Source organism: Zeus faber (assembly GCF_960531495.2).
Source record: "Zeus faber genome assembly, chromosome: 1".
NCBI lineage: Eukaryota > Metazoa > Chordata > Actinopteri > Zeiformes > Zeidae > Zeus > Zeus faber.
The window spans coordinates 48,200,186-48,222,172 of record NC_137193.1 but is presented as its reverse complement, the minus strand read 5'-3'; the positions used below and the strand labels follow the sequence as shown (position 1 = coordinate 48,222,172).

At 43.6% G+C, this 21,987-nt stretch overlaps 1 protein-coding gene across 3 annotated transcripts in view; it reads right to left on the bottom strand.

The window, feature by feature from the left end:
- The window catches only part of ttll7 (tubulin tyrosine ligase-like family, member 7), a 106,445-nt gene that overhangs the window by 19,509 nt on the left and 64,949 nt on the right, over positions 1–21,987 (bottom strand). For all 3 annotated transcript variants that reach the window (XM_080024360.1, XM_080024361.1, XM_080024362.1), the window contains exons 13-16: positions 21,297–21,436; positions 13,311–13,393; positions 4,459–4,720; positions 952–1,247 (exon numbers count right to left, since the gene is read on the bottom strand). In XM_080024360.1, the coding sequence (XP_079880486.1) occupies positions 952–1,247; positions 4,459–4,720; positions 13,311–13,393; positions 21,297–21,436 (781 nt within the window). The remainder of the gene's footprint in view (positions 1–951; positions 1,248–4,458; positions 4,721–13,310; positions 13,394–21,296; positions 21,437–21,987) is intronic.

The following is a 21,987-nucleotide window of genomic DNA, read 5'->3' as shown; positions in this document are numbered from 1 at the left end:
CATACAAAAGGCTACAAATACATGAAGTGATTCTTCATTCACCTTGAGGAAAGAAAGGTGAAGCTTTGTGTGTGTATGTGTGTGCGTGTGCGTGTGTATGTGTGTGTGTGTGTGTGTGTGTGTGTGTGTGTGTGTGTGTGTGTGTGTGTGTGTGTGTGTGTGTGTGTGTGTGTGTGTGTGTGTGTGTGCGCCTAGAATTGCCTGTGCTCTCGAGCTTTTGTGAGGCTAAGCGGCCCGACTGCAGGATTTGATTGTGTGTTTACTGAAGTATTTCTTTGAATTTCACTCCAGTCGGCCCAAAGGTTCCCAGCTTCCCTGGGCGTGTAAAGGAGGAGGCAGGCGGAAAGCGAGATATGGCAATATAATGGGAGAGCATTGTCCGGCCATACAGTCGTCCTTTAGAGCGCTGATGGAGGTGCCTTCAACACTGTATGGGTTTCAAAAGCCCATACTACTGTACCGTCACAAGAGCAAAAGAACAGGAAGAGAGACAGTAAATGAGCATCTGCATGCTAGGTAAATGCTTCTGTTTAAGAGGTTATAGGAGGAAATGATGTGTTCTTTCATGAGTGTTTCACCAGAGCTCCTTGGGGACAGGACAGAGAGACAGACAGACACTTAGAAGTTCAGGCTGTTTTACAATTACATCCAGTGTTCGAAGATATATTCAGAGATTTTACTTAATTAAAATACAAATACCATGACACAAAATCACTCAACTGAAAGAAAAAGTACCGCATTGACATTTCTACTTCTACATATCCTGTTGTAACGGAGCCTGTGATAGCGCATAAAGCGTCTGCTATACCTATTTTTTCTATAGATCCTGATTTGGCTTGCTTTCTAAAGTTAAAATATTTACAAAAGTACATATACTTGAAAAATGTACTTAAATACATTTTCTGCTTGTTTTTGAGTGTGTGTAATTGTACGCATTTGTGAAACACTCACCATGTTGGAGTGAATGGTCCCCAGGCTGTTGCTGTGTGGCACCCGGTGGGCGGAGCCACTTCGGCTCAGCGAATGGGAGCGCAGCGTGGCGGAGCTGGGCCTGATGAGGGGTGTGGCTAGAGGGACGCTGGGAGACGCTCGCACCGCCACAACCCGCGCCTCGTTGGGCGAGGTGAGCGAGGCGATGGAGCGAGGGCACGAGATGGAACGTCTGATTGGCCCAGAGAGCGTCAGGGTGGCTGAAGGGGCGGGGCCGGGTTTGAGTGCGGTCATTGGAGGCTTCCAGTTGACACGACCTGCGTAGATTGGGAGGCAAAACCAGGGGGTTAATGAAGGATGTTACGACTGGTGACCTACATAATTTCAGCCAATGAGAAGTCTTCGTTTGATGCGGCTTCTTCTCTATTCGATTCTTCCCCTACTTCCCTTCTCACCCCCACCCCCCACTCCAAACCCCCAACCCCATCTTGCTTTCAAGCCCCGCTCTCTTCTTCCGTCCATTGATGGCTTTGGAGTTTAAATGTGGCATTAAAACTCCCATTGCAATGCAAAAAGGCCAAGAATGTGTGTGTTCATTTGCGTGTGTGTGTGTGTGTGTGTGTTTGTGTGTGTGTGTGTGTGTGTTAATGACTGCAGCATATGTTTCAGCAGTCCGGTTTGGCTGCTCTCTTTTTAGGAGGGATTAAAAAGCATGGCCCCTCGGCTTCTGTCCGCGCGCGCACACACACACACACACACACACACACACACACACACACACACACACACACACACACACACACACATACAATATCCAGCACCCTTGAACCGCCTCCAGCCTATCCGCTGGCCAACGTGTATTTATGTGCATATATGTTATTCTGCACATGTATGTTGAGTTTCAAACATGTGAGTGTGCACATATCGCTAATATTGATTGTGAGATTGTCTATTTTAGCAGGAGGACATACATACATATACACAACAGCATAGATGTGGTGGCAGCCGGTTGGTGAGCCAGTATGTGCGCATTCATGTACGTGCACATGCATGGATGCCCTGGCACCCAACTTTAAAAGGGTCTTTCACTGCCAAATGAGCGCATTATGAGGCTTAGCCCTGGAAGCCCCCTGGTGGCTTGGTACAGAGCAGGCCTTGGCAGCGCTGACTTTTCCCCCCTTCTCTCGCTTTCTCTAAAACACACACATCCACACATAAACATAAACACACACCTTCCAAAGTCCAAAAGCGAAAGGTGTGTCCCTCATTTTATCAGGAATGAGGAGGGAAAAAAGGTAAAACTATCTGCAAGAATGTTCCTGTTTCTGGGTTGCACCCCAATACAGCCAATACATCCCAGAAATCTGTCATCACTTGGGGTGTGTTCTTTTTATTTCTTGAAGGACTTCATATGGGTGTTTTTTGGTGAACGCTCTCATCCCTGTTCGCATCTCTCTCTCTCTCTCTCTCTCTCTCTCTCGCTCTCTCTCGCTCTCTCTCGCTCTCGCTCTCTGTTAAATTTGTGCTTCTTGGAGAGTGTAAGTGCGATAAAGGACTGTACAAATAAACTTGTGTCTGCTGGCACTTCAGAGCTGGCAGTGAGTACATGTGGCGGCTGCTGGGATGAAAGATGGGCTCAGACAGCGCTCTCTATACGTGGAAAGGCGGTGTCTTACGCTGATTTACCCAAGGAGTTTTCAAGGTAGGGCTAGGAAAAGGCTCTATTCTTGCGGACTTTCTTTCAATCGTTTTCCATTTTCTCCAGCACTCCCTCTCTCTTGCCCTCTACTTTCCCTTCACGTCTGACAAAAATGCACGTTTCATTCCTCAAGTGCTTTCCATCATCTGACCGAGAGAGCCATTATCAGATTGCTGGCATGTGTGTGTGTGTGTGTGTGTATACCTTTCCGTGAGTGTGTGTGTGTGTGTGTGTGTATGTGTATGTGTATGTGTGTGTGTGTGTGTGTGTGTGTGTGTGTTTAGACATGTGCGTGACTGCCGATGTGTGTACAAGTGTGTTTACATGTTCCAGACTCGGCTATGAAGCTCCTCTGGCGCTTCATTAAATTGCTGTCCATCATCCCGCACAGACTGTAATTCAGATTCATAGATTTGGTTTGGTCCCATTAATCACGATAAAAAAATAATAATAATAAAAAAAAAAGAAAGAAAAGAAAAAAAAAAGAAAAAACTCACAGCGATTAACATCTGTAATATAACCTCACGGAAGAAAGCGTGTGTGCGCGCGTGGTTTGAGACAAGCGTTGCATAACTTTGAATATTTGTCACGAAAGGTGTCCGTGTGGGTGGTGTTTGTGTAGCGGCAGGCTGGGGTGTGTGCTATGTGCTCACAGCATCACAGGACAGCAGCGTCCAGTTCCCAAACTGCATTGTTCTGCGCCTCCAATCCAATCCTCCTCGGCCAACGTCTTGTTAGGGGAGGAAATACCGCCATAATAGTGTTTTGTTTTTTTTACATTTATGAACGTGAGTCAGTGTCGTCTGGATGATATTGTCCTTTGAGAGGGGAGGAGGACGGAAAGGAAAGAAAGAACAAACGAAAGAGGCGAGAAAGTATGCCAGGAAAAAGCAAAAAGCAGAGCCAATTTTCACGAAAGAAAGAAAGGAAGAAACAAACAAGTAAACAAAGAGAGAAAGAAAGAAAAGGGAAAGACTCACAACACACAGCCGAGAGCTTGGGAGAGTTGTGGATGTAATCCCTAATCAGGTCTCTCCTTTCTTCAGTGCCGCTTTTCATTCTCAAAAGCGTCCAATAAGAGACGTTTGAAGCAAAAGCAGAAACTAAACAGAAATGATTAAAAAACCGGAAACAACATTTAAAAAAGGAGGAAAAGTCAATAAAATCAAATTAAAGTAAGTTCTGGCCTCCTGTGTAAAACACTTGATGCCAGTGGTGGAAGAAATTATGGGTGCAATGGATCACAAAGCTCACTGTTTGGATCGTATCACGGTTTTGAATCACAGATCGGATCATTTTTTGGCGAAAATAAAGGGAGACAAATATAACTTTGCTTTCCATTTATTCTGCAAAAAAGTTTAAAGCAAGGAACTTGTTCTTAAAAGAAAAAAACATACGAGATGTCCAATGTTTTAATAAAATCTTAAAATATATAAAATATTCAATACTCAATTATTAAATTAAAGTGCAATATGAGGCATGCATGATGAAAAGCATGATATGAAAGTCCTAGGTAGTTTGCTTCTTTAGATTTTTTTATACATATCCTGATTATACTTTAAAATAGCAATACTATAGGTGGAATCATAGTAATGTACAAGGATATGAACCAAATGAATCATGATTGATTGATGAGTGGTTTGATAGATCCAGTGTCTGATTGTGATATACATGAATATAAATCTTGATTAAGAAAAAAATAACAAAGTCATTTGAAAAGTATAGATATTGCCTTTGAAACGCAGTGGAGTAAAGTCGAAAGTCTCCGAGGCCCAGATCCAAAAGCCCTCGTACTTTGATAACTTTCCACCGCTGCTCGATGCCTTTACCTGAGCGTTCGGCCGAGCTGTGCTCCCCGCTGTCCGCTAGGTCGTAGGAAACTTTCTTCCCCCTCTTCTCTCCTACTCCTCCGCCGCGCCCTCTGCACTCCTCATCCTCCTCCTCCTCCTCTTCCTCCTCCTCCTCCTCCTCCTCCTCTTCTTCAGAGGAAGAGCACAAGTCGTCGGCACTGCTACCGCTGGCAAAGTCACCGAGGTAGTCGGGTCGCTGCCTTCTGGGTGTCTGGCTGCTTTCGGGCATGGAGGAGAGGGGCTAGCAAGGGAGAAAAAGATAAAAGCACACATACATAAGACACACATATTCCCATGGAAATATATTTCCAGCCTGAGATTACCAACATGATATATTCATATCAGAGATGTTCGCACGCTCATGATCTGATATTGTGCAAACGCATGAACATGTAAGGTAACCCACACACAAATATGCATGCACACACACACACACACACACACACACACACACACACACACACACACACACACACACACACACACACACACACACACACACACACACACACACACACACACACACACAGGACTGAGAATTTATGTGTGATGTTATATGTGAAATTAACAAAAAAAAGGGCAAGAAAATATGGAGGAAACCACGAAAAAAATATTCTTTTGACTTGAAATGGGTTTAGGGTGTTATCAGGTCAAAGGTCGTTCATGATAAGAATAAGTTATTAAAATGTCCATAAAAATGATACCCAAAACCATAGTCCCCCAACAAACTCTTCTTCCCCCTTCCTACATGCTGGAGGGACATAGGAACACACACACACACACACACACACACACACACACACACACACACACACACACACACACACACACACACACACACACACACACACACACACACACACACAGCTAACTAACCATTCCCCAACACACGCTTGGAGAGCATTGATTAAATTAAATGTCTGTTCCACCGCCTGGGAGGGACACGTTGTTGGCATTAATAAAGCATTCACACATCTGTTATTCAGCCGTCCATTCCGCAGCGCTGTCGGGTGTGCCTAAATGAATGGGCAGGAAGTCATCACAGGAATTACACAATCACCACAAGATGGATAGCGGGGGAGAGAGAGAGAGACAGACAGACAGAGACAGAGACATAGAGAGGACAGGGAGTGAGAGTGAGGGGACATAAAGAAATACAGGCTGCAGGGGGTAAAGAAAGGGAAAGAGAGAGAGAGAGAGGGAGAGAGAGAGAGAGAGAGCGAGCGAGAGACAGTGGGACAGAAGTAGGATGTGTGGGAAAGAGTGACTGATAAAGGGACACGAGAGACGATGAAGAAAAAGAGAGCGAGAGATCCCGAAAGGTCGAGAGGTATTCAAGTGTGAGTGATGCTGCAGCAGCGGAGGTACGGGGGGTGAATCGAGGATACCAGAGGAAATGAGGTATAGGTAAGTTTAGGAGGTGAAGAAAAGGGAAAAAATTTAAAAACAACATTATTTCAGGTATCACCTCTGGTCAATATTGGCAAAAAATCAAATCACAATATCAGAATTTTACAATCGCAATGTGTATCGCAAAGACGACTCCCTCAATAAATTGCCAATATTTTGTAGAGTTTGTTTCCTTCATGGGATGTTAACACATAGACCGGTAGAGAAACAGCTATAACAGTCCAGAAAGTTCCGAAAATTGCACAAACTTTACTGTAATACAGCCTTAAAGACAATATTACTATATCATTACTATAACAATATCCTGATAACATAACTATATTGTGATATTACCAGAACCTAAATCCCAGATGATATTTAGTCTTATATCACAATGTCTAGTCTCATATCACGATATCTGGTCTCATATCACGATATCTGATCTTATATGACAATGTCTAGTCTCAAATCACAATGTCTGGTCTTATATCACTTGTAGCGTACACAGCCGGACTGTCTGCCGCGGATACTCTTCTATTCAGAGATTTATAGAAGGGGTCAACAAACCCGGCTGAGATCACAGGATCTGTAATACTTGTCTGCATTCCCAAACAATGGAAATGCCAATTGGGACTGGATCAGGACGACCAATTGGCCCTGTTTGTTATCTCAGGCCGAGACAGAATAAACAAACCCCTTTGCTCTTACCTATAACTGCCTTTTCCCGCTTTGATCAAGGCAGGCCCCCCATGAAGAGCCTGTCTTCAAACCTGTCTGTGAGGAGAAAACCCAACCTGAGTCTCTCCTCTGTTAAGTCATAATTAATATGAACCAATGTGTCCGTCAATGAGTAGTAGTAAGTTAAGTTAAAGTACAATTATTTCTGCAGATGTATTTATAATGAATGATCCAACTCTCATCATTGTACAACGTAAATTGGCAAAGTTAAAAATAATACTGTTTAAATGCATCAACTTTCATGTTGCCAGGTTGTCATCTCGTGGCCAACTGGAGAAAGTGTGATAACCATCAGTTCCCTATCGCAGGGACTGCTATTACTCATGGGACTGATTGGAGGATAAATTGCGGCTTGACTTCAGCTTCCTCCTCTTGTCTCCCACGCCCCCACTGGTCTCCTTTCCGAGTTATATCCTGGAGCAACTGCAGCGGGGGATATGTTTTGGGGCCGAGATGGAGTCGTCAGACTCGGACAGCCTCCTCAGTCTCTAGCCAAGCTCCAGTCTGTCCTTGGCCCCCCCGAGGGTGCTGGAGGCCGAGCTCCTGGAGGTCTCCCAGCGCGCAGCCAGAAAGTTGGGCCTCTCCACCGCAGCAGTCCCGCACACAGCATTTTAGGCTGTCCATGCGGAGCTGGTGAAGGGCTGGGAGAATCCCTACTACCTTGCCCAGGGACAGGCTTCGGCTTTGGGAAGAAGGCCACTCCCCCGACCAAGGCTGCCAAACAGTTAGTGGTATTGGTCGAAAAGGCCTACTTGGCTTTGGGCAGGCGGCCTGCTCCATTAACACCAAGGCTCTACTCCTGTGCTACCAGGCCAAACTGCTGGCAGAGCTCGTCGGGTCGGCCTTGGTTGATGAGGGAACCCTGGTGGCGCTACAGAAGGCCAGGACCTCTCCCTCTGCCTAACCCGATGCACGGCACAAGCTACTGAGCTAGCATGGGAGCCTGCGTGGCCCTAACAGGTCCCTCTGGTTGGGCCGAACCGGACTCCTGGACTGGGACAAGGTGCCACTGCTCAACCCCCCGTGTGCCCCACCAGTGCCTTTGGTGAGGCTATGGGCCTCATTGACAGCCAGGTCCATTGGCTAAAGGAAGAGCCGGGAGGCTCTTCTGTCCTTGATCCCCTGCGCAGCCCTCTCCGTTTGCCCCTGAGCTCCCAGAGGCAGCAGAAGCCACGGGGCTGGACCAGGAACACATTTCGCCCCACCGGCCAAGTGCAGGAGCATCAGAGGCAGCTGCCTCCCCAGGACCGCTTTCAGTCCTGCGTGGCCGCAGCAGGACCCAGCCACCACGGCGAGCAGGCCCTGAACCTCGGAGGAAACCCTGGGGGGGCAGCAGGACAACTGCCCTGTGCCCTGCCTTACTTTCTCTGAAGCCTTACTTTCCCTGTGTGGACAGCCAAAAAGCACACGCTTACAGTTAAAAACACACACACACCATTTGCCCACTTTTGTGCCCAAATGTCTGTGCCATGAATCACATGAATCCCATTCCCCCACACCACCACCCCGGGAGTGCAGCAGGCTCCCGTTATAAACGCCGGTCTGCCACGCACGAACCCTCACAGTACCACAAGCGCCATTTGAGCCTAATCACAGATTCAACAATAAAACATGCAAAACTCATAAACTCCCGTGTCCCATTGTGTCATGACGCACCAGGGGGGAATTTTCTAAAGAACATGTTGCCTGCGAGGCATCAATTGGCCATGAGCCACTCCCATGGACGAGTCAGACAGGCAGCCAGATTAACTCTTTCTTACCTGGAGTCTGGGCTTCGCTGTCAACATGGAGAAAAGTGTATTGATTCCGAGCCAACACACCCCTTTTCGGGTCATGGAATTGGACTTGGTTTCTATGATATTATTATACACTCACATATATATATATATATATATATATATATATACACACACACACACACACATACACACACACAGTATACAGTATATACTATTGTAAGATATAAAGTATTATAATAATATATATTTTATATATTTTTCCATGATGGTCTGCCTCCCCAGCCAGGGCTCAGGGCATCAAGTCATGATGCACAGTTCAGACCTGGAATGTCTGTGACATCACTTTTGTGTCAAAAACTACTGGGCATGATGGTGCCAGCAGCCGTGGTGTTACCTCTCGGCATGCTGCGAACGCAACAGTGCTGCGTTACCCAACCAAGCACTGCAGGGTGACGGTGTTACCAAGGTGCAAGAGGACCTTGTCGGTGTGGAGAAGTGCGCGGTTCCTTCTTGCGGGAGCATTTTGTATCGCCCCACCATCACCGATGGTGGGGCGATACAATCACGATACGCTCACAGGCGAAACGCCTCTGATAAGGTCAGACAGCATGTCGGCGATAGCGTATATCAATCGCATCAATTACATGAAAGGCAGGGTCCGGTCCATCCCCCTGGGTCAGATGGCGCACAGTTACTGCTGTTTGTGAAGCAGAACCTCCTCTCCCTCCAGGTGGCCCACATCCCTGGCTTCCTCAACCATGGAGCAGACCTGTTGTCCAGGAGGAAGCCCCAGGTGATGGCGAAGGTGTTTTGGCCGGGCGGAGGTGGACCTGTTTGTGTCGACGCAGAGGCGACGCAGTGCACGTTTCGCCCTGCTTCTCCCTTGGGGGGGTGGACCAGCCACCGTTGGACGCGGATGCTTGGACTACCCGTGGTCCCTGTGTGAAACCCGTGGTCCCTGTGCGAAACTATATAGCAGGGCGCCCTATATAGTTTCGCCCTATAAACTTGCGCTGCCAGTACAAACTGATGCCGAGTGTTGCCGAGTGGTGCGAACAGCAGGGACATGCCCCCTCTGACTGCTCTATCAGGCCAATATTACAGTTCCTGCAGGAACTGGTTGCTGAGGGGATCGCGGCCACTACACTTAAGGTATATCTGGCAGTTATTTCTGCATGTCATGTGGGCTTGGACGGCTTCACACAAGGCAGTCACCCACTGGCGTCTCTCATTATGCTGGGCATGCGACACCTGCGCCCAGCCCGGGCGTTCCCAATTCCTTCTTGGCACTTATTGGTTGTCTTGCGGCCTCTGTCAGGGCCTGGGGTCAGGCCCCTATACACCGCAGACATCAAGATCGTTTCTCTAAAAACGGCCTTGCTGCTGGTGCTCACCTCTGCAAAATGGGTAGTCCACCCATCCTGCATACAGTTTGTGGGTGGAGGTGATAGTGGTCATGTGTCCTAACGCTTCTTTCACAACAAAGGTCATTACCACTCGTTGCAGAGTCAGTTCACTGAGTTAGCAGCCTTCTCTCCAACGCCTTTTGAGTCAGCGCAGCAGGAGAGGCCTAACACTTTGTGCCCGGTTCGGGTGCTGCAGTGTCACATGGACGGCACTAAGGGATTAGGCGCGGGGACCAGGTGTTTGTCTGCTTTGGTGCCAAAGCAAAGGGTAGGCCCCTGTCCAAGTAGCAGCTAGGTGAGTGGCTGGTGGTGGAAGCCATAGACTTGACAGACAGGAGTCTGTCATTAGAGGCCCCACAGGGCCTGTGCGCACACTCCAGCAGTGTCCTCCTCTTGGGCCATCTTCAGGGGGGCGTCGTTGTAGATATATGTCAGGCAACGTCTTAGAGCTCCCCACACACACATTTGTGTGCTGTCTGACATTACGAGGTCTGCTCTGCCACATACTGTGTAGCGCACAGACCTGAGTATGCAGGTGTTAGTTAGTTAGAAAGTATCCCATAAGCTTTTTTCCTCACACGTCCACTCACATGCCAGTGGGTGGGTTCATTATTTTGTGAACCTCCCTCGGGTGATCAGGGTACTATCGCGTGATGGTATACGGTCCAATGAGTAATAGGTTACAGTCCCTGCGATAGGAAACGTCTAGGTTGCGTTGACACGATTCCCTGAGACCAGATCTATTACTGCGCTGTGGTACTGTGCCCTTCCAAGGCGCTCAGCAGCGAAAAGAGGAGGAAGATTTCATGCGTAAATGCAGAGCGTTTCGATTGGATTACGTGACCTGATGATCAGTCCCATGAGTAATAGATCTGGTCCCTCCTCAGGGAACCGTGGCTGCCTACACAACCTAGACGATAACAATGTCCATTGTGTGTGATATAATCAGATAAAAGTTAATGATTTTATGCCGTTTATTAGGAATGTTGAAATTGTGTTTTTATAGTTAATAATATTTATAGTTTATTATAATAATAATAATAGTTTAGAAAGTATTTATAATTTTTATAGAAAACAAGTAATTAGAAATTGTCTTAATAGTTAATTAGTCATGAATGTTATTGTTGTGTGTTTCATTTTATTTTAAGTTTGTATGTAAAACATTATCACAGGAGTTTGTTTTAAAGTCTTGTGTGAAGCTATGTGATTTTACGTGTAAAATTACATTCCCTAGTTAGAAAAAATTGGCCAGTTAAAAGCCATAGGAGTAGCACAAAACGCCGCTTCCTCAGCCTAGTGTTTATAAGGAACCCTTAACCAAGTATCGAACATGCTTTTCTTTTTATTTTTATCACCAAACCTTGTGGTTTTTGCAACGTTACATTATTTTCTTTTTTATTGGTTTTCAACAGATCCACAAAAGATTCAAGCCTAACTGATTAAGTTAGTGCATTCAGATTCATTTGATTCGACACTCAACCACAACAAGAGAAGCACACGGAAGCCTTCACCATTCAACCCAGGAGTCTTCGGAGAGCACAAGTTCACCTGGACTGACTCCATGAGAGTAAAATCACAGCCCCTTGAGACACGCTGCCTCAAGAGCGTCCTCACATTGGCGAACCGTTCTGGTCCGCCTGGAAACTTGGGGACTTTTTGCCGGCACCGTCCAAACCGCCGAGCACTAACTCCCACACGACGTAGCTAAAAATCACCGGCGGACGAGACAAGCGGCCACGTCTGCCGTGGACTGCACTTGGCACACGTAAGCTCAGGAGAGCTTGCCGAAACTCCACACCTCGCCTCGATGATCCGTGAGGGGAAAGGCTTCCAAATCTGTTTCATGATACGGGAGTGTTGTGTCAAATTTTATTAACTATGCCTTAGCGTGCCTCGTTTTATTATTTTGAGGAAAAGAGTCACATAACTTCCAACCCCACTCTTGTCTATTAGTTAAAATTTGTCACCATGTTTAAATCCTGCATTCATTTATTTATTTTCTTTATCATTTATTTTATTTACCTTTTATTTTCTTTGTCATTTATTCTGATATTATTTAAAATGTCCATATGTTTTACTTTTATTTCATTTATTTATGTAGATCTGAGACTGATCAATAAAAGTTAATTTGGTTGATATTATTTTCTCTTGGTAATAAACAAGAGTGGTGACCCGTAAATACATATAATTTAATATGATCATTTAATAATGAATAAATCATATAACGCTACTTAAATTGATCCCTTTTCTAACGAGTGCAATTTTAATTCTTAACGTGGTGATAACGCTACAGGGTATATAGTCTCGTATCACAATATCAATATTATACAAATATATTGCCCAGACCTCAGATTAAACGGCTACTGATGACAAAATTGGACATGGTGGAGTTAAAAAGGGAGTCAGGGAGCAAGAGAGAAAACCAAACCCTAAAAGGCATTTACCATCTCTCAGTCTGGGGCACACTTTCACATCCTCCCTTTCTGGCCCCCCCTCTCGACTGGAAAATTGGCCCGGCGATAACAAAAACCTTAGCACCCCGTCTCTTAAACTCCTCTCTCTCTAATCACTCCTCACTCCTCGCTCTCTTAACTTGGGTTTGTTCTCCTTCACCAGATGGCTCATGAGCATTACACCCACAGCAGTGAATGTATCCGTCGTAGCTCTGCCTCATTGTTACTCCTCTTGCTATCTCTACACCCATTCGCACACGCGCACACACACACACAGACACAGACACACACACACAGACACACACACACACACACACACACACACACACACACACACACACACAATCTGGAACAATTGACAGGCCCAAATTAATTTGGACAACAGTGATTTTGTGTGAACAAGTCCTTATTCCAACTAAGTCCCCCCCCCTCCCCTCCATGCAGCGCTGAACTGCCCTGTCGAGTCTCCAGCGCAGCCTTCTAGTGCTCCAGCCAATTTAGTCCCCGAATGAGGGATGGATGGAGATGTAGGGTAGAGAGAGGGAAGGAAGGAAGGTGATGGAGGGAGTAATGTGCTGTCGTGGGAACTCGAGAGGGGTGGCGGGGGGTGCATGACAGTTGGGGAAAGGTGAGGGAGGACAGTGAAAGAGAGAGGTAGAGGGAGGCTGACAGCCATCCCCTCGGGGAGCCGGCTCGTTTCTTTGGGACTCCATCTCTTTAGGATTATTTTCTTTCACCTCTAACTCCCCCCCCCCCCCCACCAACTCCTTTAAACTGGTCTGTATTTCTCTGAATCACATCCTCTGTGCTGGCTCTAGGCATCCACAATCACTTCACTACTACTTGTCCACTGTTCCCGCTCTCTCTAACAACCCTCCTTCCGCTACTTCCCAAATCCCTTAAGGCATTTGGTCTCTCTCTCTCTCTCTCTCTCTCTCTCTCTCTCTCTCTCTCTCTCTCTCTCTCTCTCTTCTCTCTCTCTCTCTCTCTCTCTCTCTCTCTCTCTCTCTCTCTCTCTCTCTCTCTCTCTCTCTCTCTCTCTCTCTCTCTCTCTCTCTCTCTCTCTCTCTCTCCTTCTCTACCCCCCCCCTCCCCCACCCACCCACCTTGGGGCCTCGTTGCCTGGAGGATTTGCCCATCAGCTTCTCGTCGTCCAGCTCGCACTGCTCCAGCAGATCCAGGATGTCCTCTTCCTGCACAGCAATACGCAACAGTGAAATAGGGAAAGTGCAGGAGACACTACTTGCATGAAGCGGTTTGAGCTCACGGGTGGTAGAATTCAAAAGGTGAGGCTATAATACGAGTCATGAAAGTCAAAATCTTTGAGACAGACTTCGGTTAAGACTTAATTAACAATTCTAAAAGCCTAACAAAATCAATAGCTGTGATATTTATATTTTAAATGAATTGGCTCTGGGCCTGCTGAGTGGTGTCTTCAGTCGGCTAAAGAACCAGCTAAGCCAGGTTGTGAAAAAGATAAGATAAGATAAAGCTTTATTAGTCGCACACAGCGGGGAAATTTACATTGTTACGGCAGCAAAAAAGGGGACAGCAGGAAATAGAGGGCATTTAAGGGTAAGCACTATAAACAATATAAATATATAGAAAAAACACCATAAATAGGAATCAGAGTACTGGCTGAGTAAAACACATATTATGGCCCGACTTTCATGGCTTTTGAAGTTAGTTTTTTTCAATTGTTTAAACATTAGCACTGGTATGTGAGACACAATGACCACAACCTGTAACTCATGTACCAATTCCCCTGAAATTCTGCCAAAATGCAAGCACATTTCCTGCTTTACACTCAGATTGCAGTTCTAAACCACTTTTTTTTTCTAAACATTACACAGAATTATCTACTTTTGGCACAATCTTCATGAATAAAATAATAAAAAAAAAAATAATAATAAAAAATATAAAATAATAATAATAAAATAAAATGTCACATGGAACAATGTGCCATTCAAAATGCGAAGCTTAAATGTCCTACTATCCACACTGACTCTAAACATGGGCAAACACTGACTCTGAACATGGGCAAACACTAACTCTGAACATGGGCAAACATGTTGCACAATTGGCAAATTAGCAATCGGAGCTGTACTTTACTGTACCAAAAGGGCCACAGGTGAGCTCTTCTGTTTTGGAGAAAGGGATGCTGACACAGGAGAGAGAGGCATAGCAAGAGGAGTGAGAGTAAGAGGAGGAGGACGAGGAAGAGCAAGACCAAGGAGAGTCATAATCTCTGATGAAATCCAGGCCAACCATGGTCTAACAATGAAGGAGGCTGGGCAGAGAGTACAACCAAACTTGAGCAGGTTCACAAAAGCGCCCATCGTCCGGACACTCCGAAATGAGAATAGGTGAGAAATCTACTCTCATAATAGTCTTGTAGTACTGCATATCAATACATTACTCAATAACTACTGTATGCAGTGCATTTTTCTATTATTTGTTCACTTTACAAATCCAACTTTGTGTTTGTTGGGATGTATACTGTACAGTATTTTGGGAAAAAAATGTAAAAAAAAATTTATATTATACATCCCATAATTTATATTATACATATTATACAGTATACTGTATTTGTGTGTTTTAAATTTGAGTATAAAAACATCATACAATTTTTTTTTACAACTGACTACTGTACATATGTAGTAAGTATAACACTGAACATGCAAAAGGAATACTGTAAGTCTCCTGATAAGGCATTGGTACAGGTACTCCTCACTTACCAACCAAGTTCCTTTCCTAGGACCAGGTTGTTAAGCAAATTGGTCGATAAGCGAGGACCTGTGTTATTTCACGGTAAGGGGGCGTTGCCATTGTGAACGCTAGTGTAGTGAATACTGACAGACTGCGGGAACGAGAATGAGACTGAGAACGATGATGAGATGCTTGACACTGAGATGCCGCGGTAATGTACGCAGCGTACAATACAGACTGGTCGAGGGCTGGTCGTAAGTCTGATCGGTTGTTAAACAGGTAGGTCGTTAAGTGAGGAGTACCTTTACTAGCATTTTCCATTCATAGTGTTTTATATTGAGCACATCAGTGTTGATTTGGTTCTTAGAAATGTCTAATCATATGATGATGTGTGTCTGTCATTTCAACACATTAAGACATTTTTAGGAGACATTACATTGTTTTGAATGCAGAGTTACATTTTGGAGTTTTGCCGTGTGTCTGTGTGTGTGTGTGTTTGGATTTGTGTGTAGAGTTGTTGTTTTCAGAAAACGTGTAAACAATTGAGAATAGCTGTAACATGTGGCATGAGAAAACTTCACTGATTTAAAAAATAGATTAGGGAAAGGGGGGCGGGAGGTGAAGGTGGGGTTGAAAGTTTGACTTCACAGTGGCCTTTAACTCTGTGCCATATCGAGAAAAAAAGAAAAAGAAAAACTGTGCTGGCTGGACATGCGTTGTTCTCTGGCAGCGCTGATAGAAAATGAAAAGACGGCGCTACGTTTATGGCCAGTGTGTTGGGGCCCGCGCCATTTGGCTGCAGCTGAAAATCCAGGCAGAGGTGATTAATGTTGTTTTGTGGCGGGAACGTCACAAGCTCCCACTTGCCGCTTAAATCCACAAGAAAAGTGATTGTTTTCATATAGATTAGCCATCATTCTGCTTTCCACAGGAACACTAAGGTCACTGTGTCCCGGGGTGTATGTTTGGTGTGTGTGTGTGTGTGTGTGTGTGTGTGTGTGTGTGTGTGTGTGTGTGTGTGTGTGTGTGTGTGTGTGTGTGTGTGTGTGTGTGTGCATAATACCCTTCACAAATCACTGCTTTTGGAAGTGTATGTGTGGACCGTGTACTGTATGTATATAATTTCTTAAATTAATAAGAAATAATTCCTTGATATCAAGATTTGTTTGAAGTTGACGGGCTTCACTAAAAATATATACATATAATAAGTACATTTGGTTACTTTATATTTAGATGAATATTTGAATATTTATTTTCTTTATATTAAGCTACTTGTAAAAGTGTAAGTTGATAGTTAATAAGGTCCTTATAAAATGCTTACAGTATCAACATTATTATTGTGTTAATAAGACTATGTAAGTTTTAATAGCATTTATTAGCAGTTACCTATGCACATATTAACAGTTAACTATGCTTTTTGCAACTACCAGGGCTAAAGTGAGAACAATGCCTTATAAGGGTTAATTAATCCTTTACAATGCACTTAATAACAGTTAACTATGCTTTTATCAGCTGGCCCATCTGGAATGAGCACTATATTTGATCAAGGTTGAGACACACGTTCACATGTTCACGTTCACAAAGAGAACGTTCTATATAAAATCGCTCAAACAGTCCTCTGATTCTTTTTTTTTTACAATTATGAGTAGTTAAAGTATCTTTCAACATTGAGGTAAGTTGTATATTGTTAAATATATTCAGAAAACATTATATAAAACATTACTAATCACATCAACCCAAGTTGGAACCAGCAACCAACAACCAATTCAATACCAAAATATGATTATAATAATAATAATAAGAAGAAGAATAGTTTAATGAAGGCGTCTTCCAGATGTTTTCCACAGAGCACTGTGCAGACACTCTGCTTTACTTCCGCTGTGTGATGTCATCGACAAGCGACTACGATGCCGACTAATCAGGAACGCCCTTAATATGTGCCTCAAATTCTGCACGGATTTATTTATCTTGTGTAAGTTGCACATTGTGAGTCAAATGCTGATGTGTATTTATTCTATTTTATTTATAAAGTATTTTCAATGATAAATATGTAGTCTTTGAAAAAAATTGAAAATTACTACTATACAGATCATCACATATTGATTAACATCCATACATTTATGCACATTCTCTTCTGTAGTCTCTTGCCAGATATTATATGGACTCCCTAAAAAGAGTATTATATTGACAAGAAGCATAATTAATTGTTAATAAATGATTAAATAATTATACATTTTCAATCATGTTTATTAAAAATGTTCCTGTCAAATAAACAAACAAAATTGGAAATCTGAAAATGTATGATGCTAATAAATATTATAATAAATCATTTTCTATTATTTTCAAAGACTATGTATTTATCATTGAAAATGCTTTATAAATGAAATAATTAACACATGAGCATTTGAGTCACAGTGTTCAGCTCACATGAGAAACTATAAAATAAAAATAAAAACAAAATACATTTTCACAGAATTTGAGGCGCATATTAAGGGCGTTCCTGATTGGTCGGCATCGCTGCCTGACTTCACAAAGTGGAAGTGAAATCTAATATTTTCAAAGGCTACATATTTATCATTGAAAATACCATATTTCTCAAATAAAATAAATACACATCAGGATTTGAGTCACAGTGTTCAGCTCAGATGAGGAACAATAAAATAAAAATAAAATAAATATGTGCAGAATTTGAGGCACATATTAAGGGCACTCTGATTGGTCACTGTCGCTTGTTGATGATGTCACACAGCGGAAGCGAAGCACTGGCCCTTTCTCAATGTGCGTTCTTGTCTGTACTTGTGTTCCTGTGGACTTGTGAAACTTCATCAGTCGCAGCCCAAGTACTGTTCCAATTCAAAGTACGCATCAAGCCAAGTCCAGTCCAAATGCCCGGACTTGCTCCGCCCATTTTATGGAGGATGCATCGGTGGTGACTTGTGTGGACTTGGGACAGCCAAGTATCCCAGCATGCATTTCGCAGAATGACCGTCCTGCGTCCTCCCGTCCCCGGGAGTCTGTACTCCCGAGTCAAACATGCCAAGTCTGAACTACCAAGTCTGGACTTTGCGTCCTTGGTATTGAGAAAAGGCTACTGTGTCAGCACGGTGCTCTGTGGAAAACATTTGGAAGATGCCTCCATTAAAATATTATTATTATTGTTATTATTATTAATATGATTATTATTATTATTATTATATTTTGGTATTGAACTGATTGTTGTTTGCTGGTTCCAACTTGGGTTGATGTGATTAGTAATGTTTTATATAGTTTTCTAAATATCTTGTATGATATACAATTTACCTCAATATTGATAGATACTGTAATCGTACTTATAATTGTAAATGGTAAATGGACTGCATTTTACATAGCGCTTTTCTAGTCTTGCGACCACTCAAAGTGCTTTACAATACATGCCTCACATTCACCAATTCACACACACATTCATACATCGATGGCAACTGCAAATATGCAAGGTTGCCAGGAGGGAACCCTCGGTTTACTGGATGACCCGCTCTACCTCCTGCGCCACTTAACCATAATGAGGCATTGTCCTCGTTTAAGATCTGATAGCTACATAAAGCACAGTTAGTTGTCAATAAGTGCATAATAAAACATTTGTAAACCATAATAAGGTATTGTTCTCCTTTTAGATCTGATAGCTGCAAAAAGCATAGTTAGCTGTTAATAAGTGCATAATAAAGGATTTATTAACCATAATAAGGCATTCTCCTCGTTTTAGATCTGATAGCTATAAAAAGCGTAGTTAGCTGTTAATATGTGCATAGTTCACTGCTAATAAATGCTATTACTAACACTTACATAGGCTTATAACACATCATTTAAGCATAGTTAGCTGTCAATAAGTCACATAGTTAACTGTTAATAAGTGCTTAGTTAACTGCTTCTAAATGCTATTATTAACACTTATTCTAATTTAAACATTAATAATGTTAATAAGCATCTTATAAAGACCCTATTGACTATTAACTAACGCTTATTGCAAGCACCTTAATTTAAAGTTTTGCTGTACATTTTGTTCAAACAGCAGAAAGAAAATTGCAGGAACTAAATTTGTGATGAAAGTGAAAAATAAGTACGTTTGTAAATGTGTCTACTAACATTTTACAAACACAATTACATTTTTGACATATCAATTTGTTGTATTGGACTCCAATGAATCTTCGGTCAATGTTACATATTGTTTTTACATATGAACTGTGAATGAAATGTCTTGTAGTGTTCGTTATTTTTACCTACCAAGCCAAATAGGGGTAAAACATTAAGGGTTAATAATTATAATGTTGAAATGACTCAAAGTCTGGAGTGATACATACACTAAAGTATATATACAGTTCATTAAATATGTGGTGTAAACACAGCCTTTTACCTAAAAGCAGCAACAAATTAAGAAAACAGTCTAGTTCAGTGGAGTTTGCTCTTGGACTTGAAATGAAAATAGTTTAGTTTGAAACCCATCTAAAATTGTTGTTTTACACTAAGTCAAAACTTGCAACAGTGAAATATCTAGCCATGTCTTTTACATGTCAATAAGACAAATGTAAATGTTAATAATCCCCAAAAGCAGTAACAAAGTGACTACGAACTAATTAACAAGCTCCTCGTTCCATCACGATCATAACCTTCTGTGTATTCCATTTATCTACAACCTTCTTTTCTTCACGTGGCACATGTGCCCTCTTATTCATTTTCCTTGTTTGCAACCAACAAATAAGTAAAAAAATAAAATACAATTGTCCCTTTCAGATATCTGTAGGGGTTTGGCCAATATTTTCATCCACTCGCCGCATTCTATTTCAACTGGATTTGCGGAAGCTCCCTATTTTTATATAATAAGCTTTTTCCACACAGAAAAAGAAAGAAAAATCTGCAAATTGAGAATGTTGAGCAAAACAAAACCGTGTGCGTTCTGAAGGTTTTACTTATGCTCCGCCACTCTAAATGCTCGCTGTGGCCTTGCTCTCCGCTGTCGCCACTTTCTCCCTCTCAGCGTCTCTTCATACCTTTACCTTCAAAGCTACCCCCGATATCAGAGCGGCTGAGGCATTTATATGCACACACCCACTTCCTCACCCGACTACTAACACGCACATATCTCAAAGTCCGGCCACAGGAAATTCACACCGTGGCCTGTGAAGCCTGGTTCATGCCTCTTTGAAGGGAGATGTAAATGTCTCTGCGGAGCTATGCAGCGAAGGCGGTTATGGGTAAGCGTAGGTCGTAGAGGCTTGCAGAGGAGCCGATTCGCATACCTCCCAAAACTCAATCTCAACGCGCTCTACAAGTTGATCGGTTGAATTGTCCAACTTCCTGTCGCGAGCCGGGTTCGAAATGGAAAATAAAACGTAGCAGATAGAAGCGCGGCTTGTGCATGGGGATCGAAAACGCATTTCTATTTGCATATCCATATTTTAAATAAAGTTTGGAAAAACAACAATAAAAAATAGATTTCTTCTGTTTCCAAAATCCATGCAAGCATGATTGCAAATGGCCACGGGAACTTCGAACGATGGAGAAGCAGAATCCAGCCTTTACCATGTCCGTTGAAAAAACAGGGATTGTGAGTATAGCCATCACGGCCTGAAACTGTATTTAAACCAGGCAAAGCCAATTCAAATTAGCGGGGACATCTTTTCATCAGCTATTAAAAATTCCTCTTCCAAAATAAATAGAACGAGTACTCACAATGTTAAATCTACACAGAGCCACAACTAACTTTGCGGGGGGGGGGACAGAGTGACAGACAAAGGATTCATAGTTGAAGGAGAGCAAAAAAAAAACGTGTGTGAGTGTGTTAGTGTGTGTGTGTGTGTGTGTGTGTGTGTGCGCGCGTGCGTGCGTGCGTGTGTGTGTGTGGTGGGATTTGGTTTGCTTTTAAAGGCAAATTTTTTAAAGACAGATAAACTCTTGAGGGGGAGAAGAAAAGAGCGTGACTGTGAGTGACAGAGAGAGTGAGAGCGAAAACGACTGGAAGGACGCGCAGCGAGAAAGACTTTCGAACAAAAGTGAAGGACAACAGGCTTTCCGCATTATTTCTGCCCACTTCTCCCCCGTCTGAGGGTAGAATCCAAATGGGAGGTGGGTGTGTGTCAGCGTGTGTGTCTGTTTGTGTGTGTGTGTGTGTGTGTGTGTGTGTGTGTGTTTGTGTGTGTGTAAAAGCCTGTGGGGTTTTTTTGTTGTCTACCTGTAGATTTCTGTGGCAACGGACCTCTCTGCTGGCATATTAATGCATTGTTGTTTTTTTGTTGTAGGCCTTCGTGCATGTGTCTGTGTGTGTGTGTTGGTAGTATATTTCGGTTGCACGTGAGTGTTTGCGTATGCATGAGTGTTAGTTTGTGTCTGTGTTTGGGACCGGTCTGAGGTACGTGCCTTCATTCGTTTCAGAGGATTATTCATTTCTTTTTGAAGTGAAGCGGCTCTGCCGGCCAGGAAGGTCTGAAAGGCGGCGGAGAGCAGGCTTTCATATTTCTCCAACAGCAGCTTGTCATCTGGGGGGTAAATGCGTCTGCGGAGGGGGAGAGAGGGAGGGTGAGAGGAGGTGAGGAAAATAGTGAGAGAGGGAGAGAGGAAGATTGAAAAGAGAGAGAAAGAGAGAGAGAATAATAAAAGAACAGGGAGCCGGAGGGGAGGAGAGGAGGAGAAGGAGTGATGGAGGAGTGGATGAGACAAACAAGGGGTGAGGAGTTCCTCAAAGGTGTGTGGTAGGTGCAGATGAGGGAGAAAGGACGGGGCGGGGGCGGGGGGGGGGGGGGGAGGGGAGTCCCAGAGGAATAGAGAAAGAAAAAAAAAGGGGGGGGGGGGGGGCAGAGCGAAAGTTAGAAAAGGTAAAAAAAAAAAGAAGAGAGGATGTGGAGGAGGAAGGTTACAGGTTGTCATGGAGGAGGAGAGAGGGAAGCGAAGAGAAGGAGAATAGGAGTGGGGGAGAGAGAGAGAGAGAGAGAGAGAATAACAAAACAACGGGGGGTGAGGAGGGTGGTTGTCAAATGTGAGGTGAGGTGGCGGAGAGAGGGGGAAGAAGGAGAGGAGACGTGACAGAGGAGTGGACGAGACAAACAA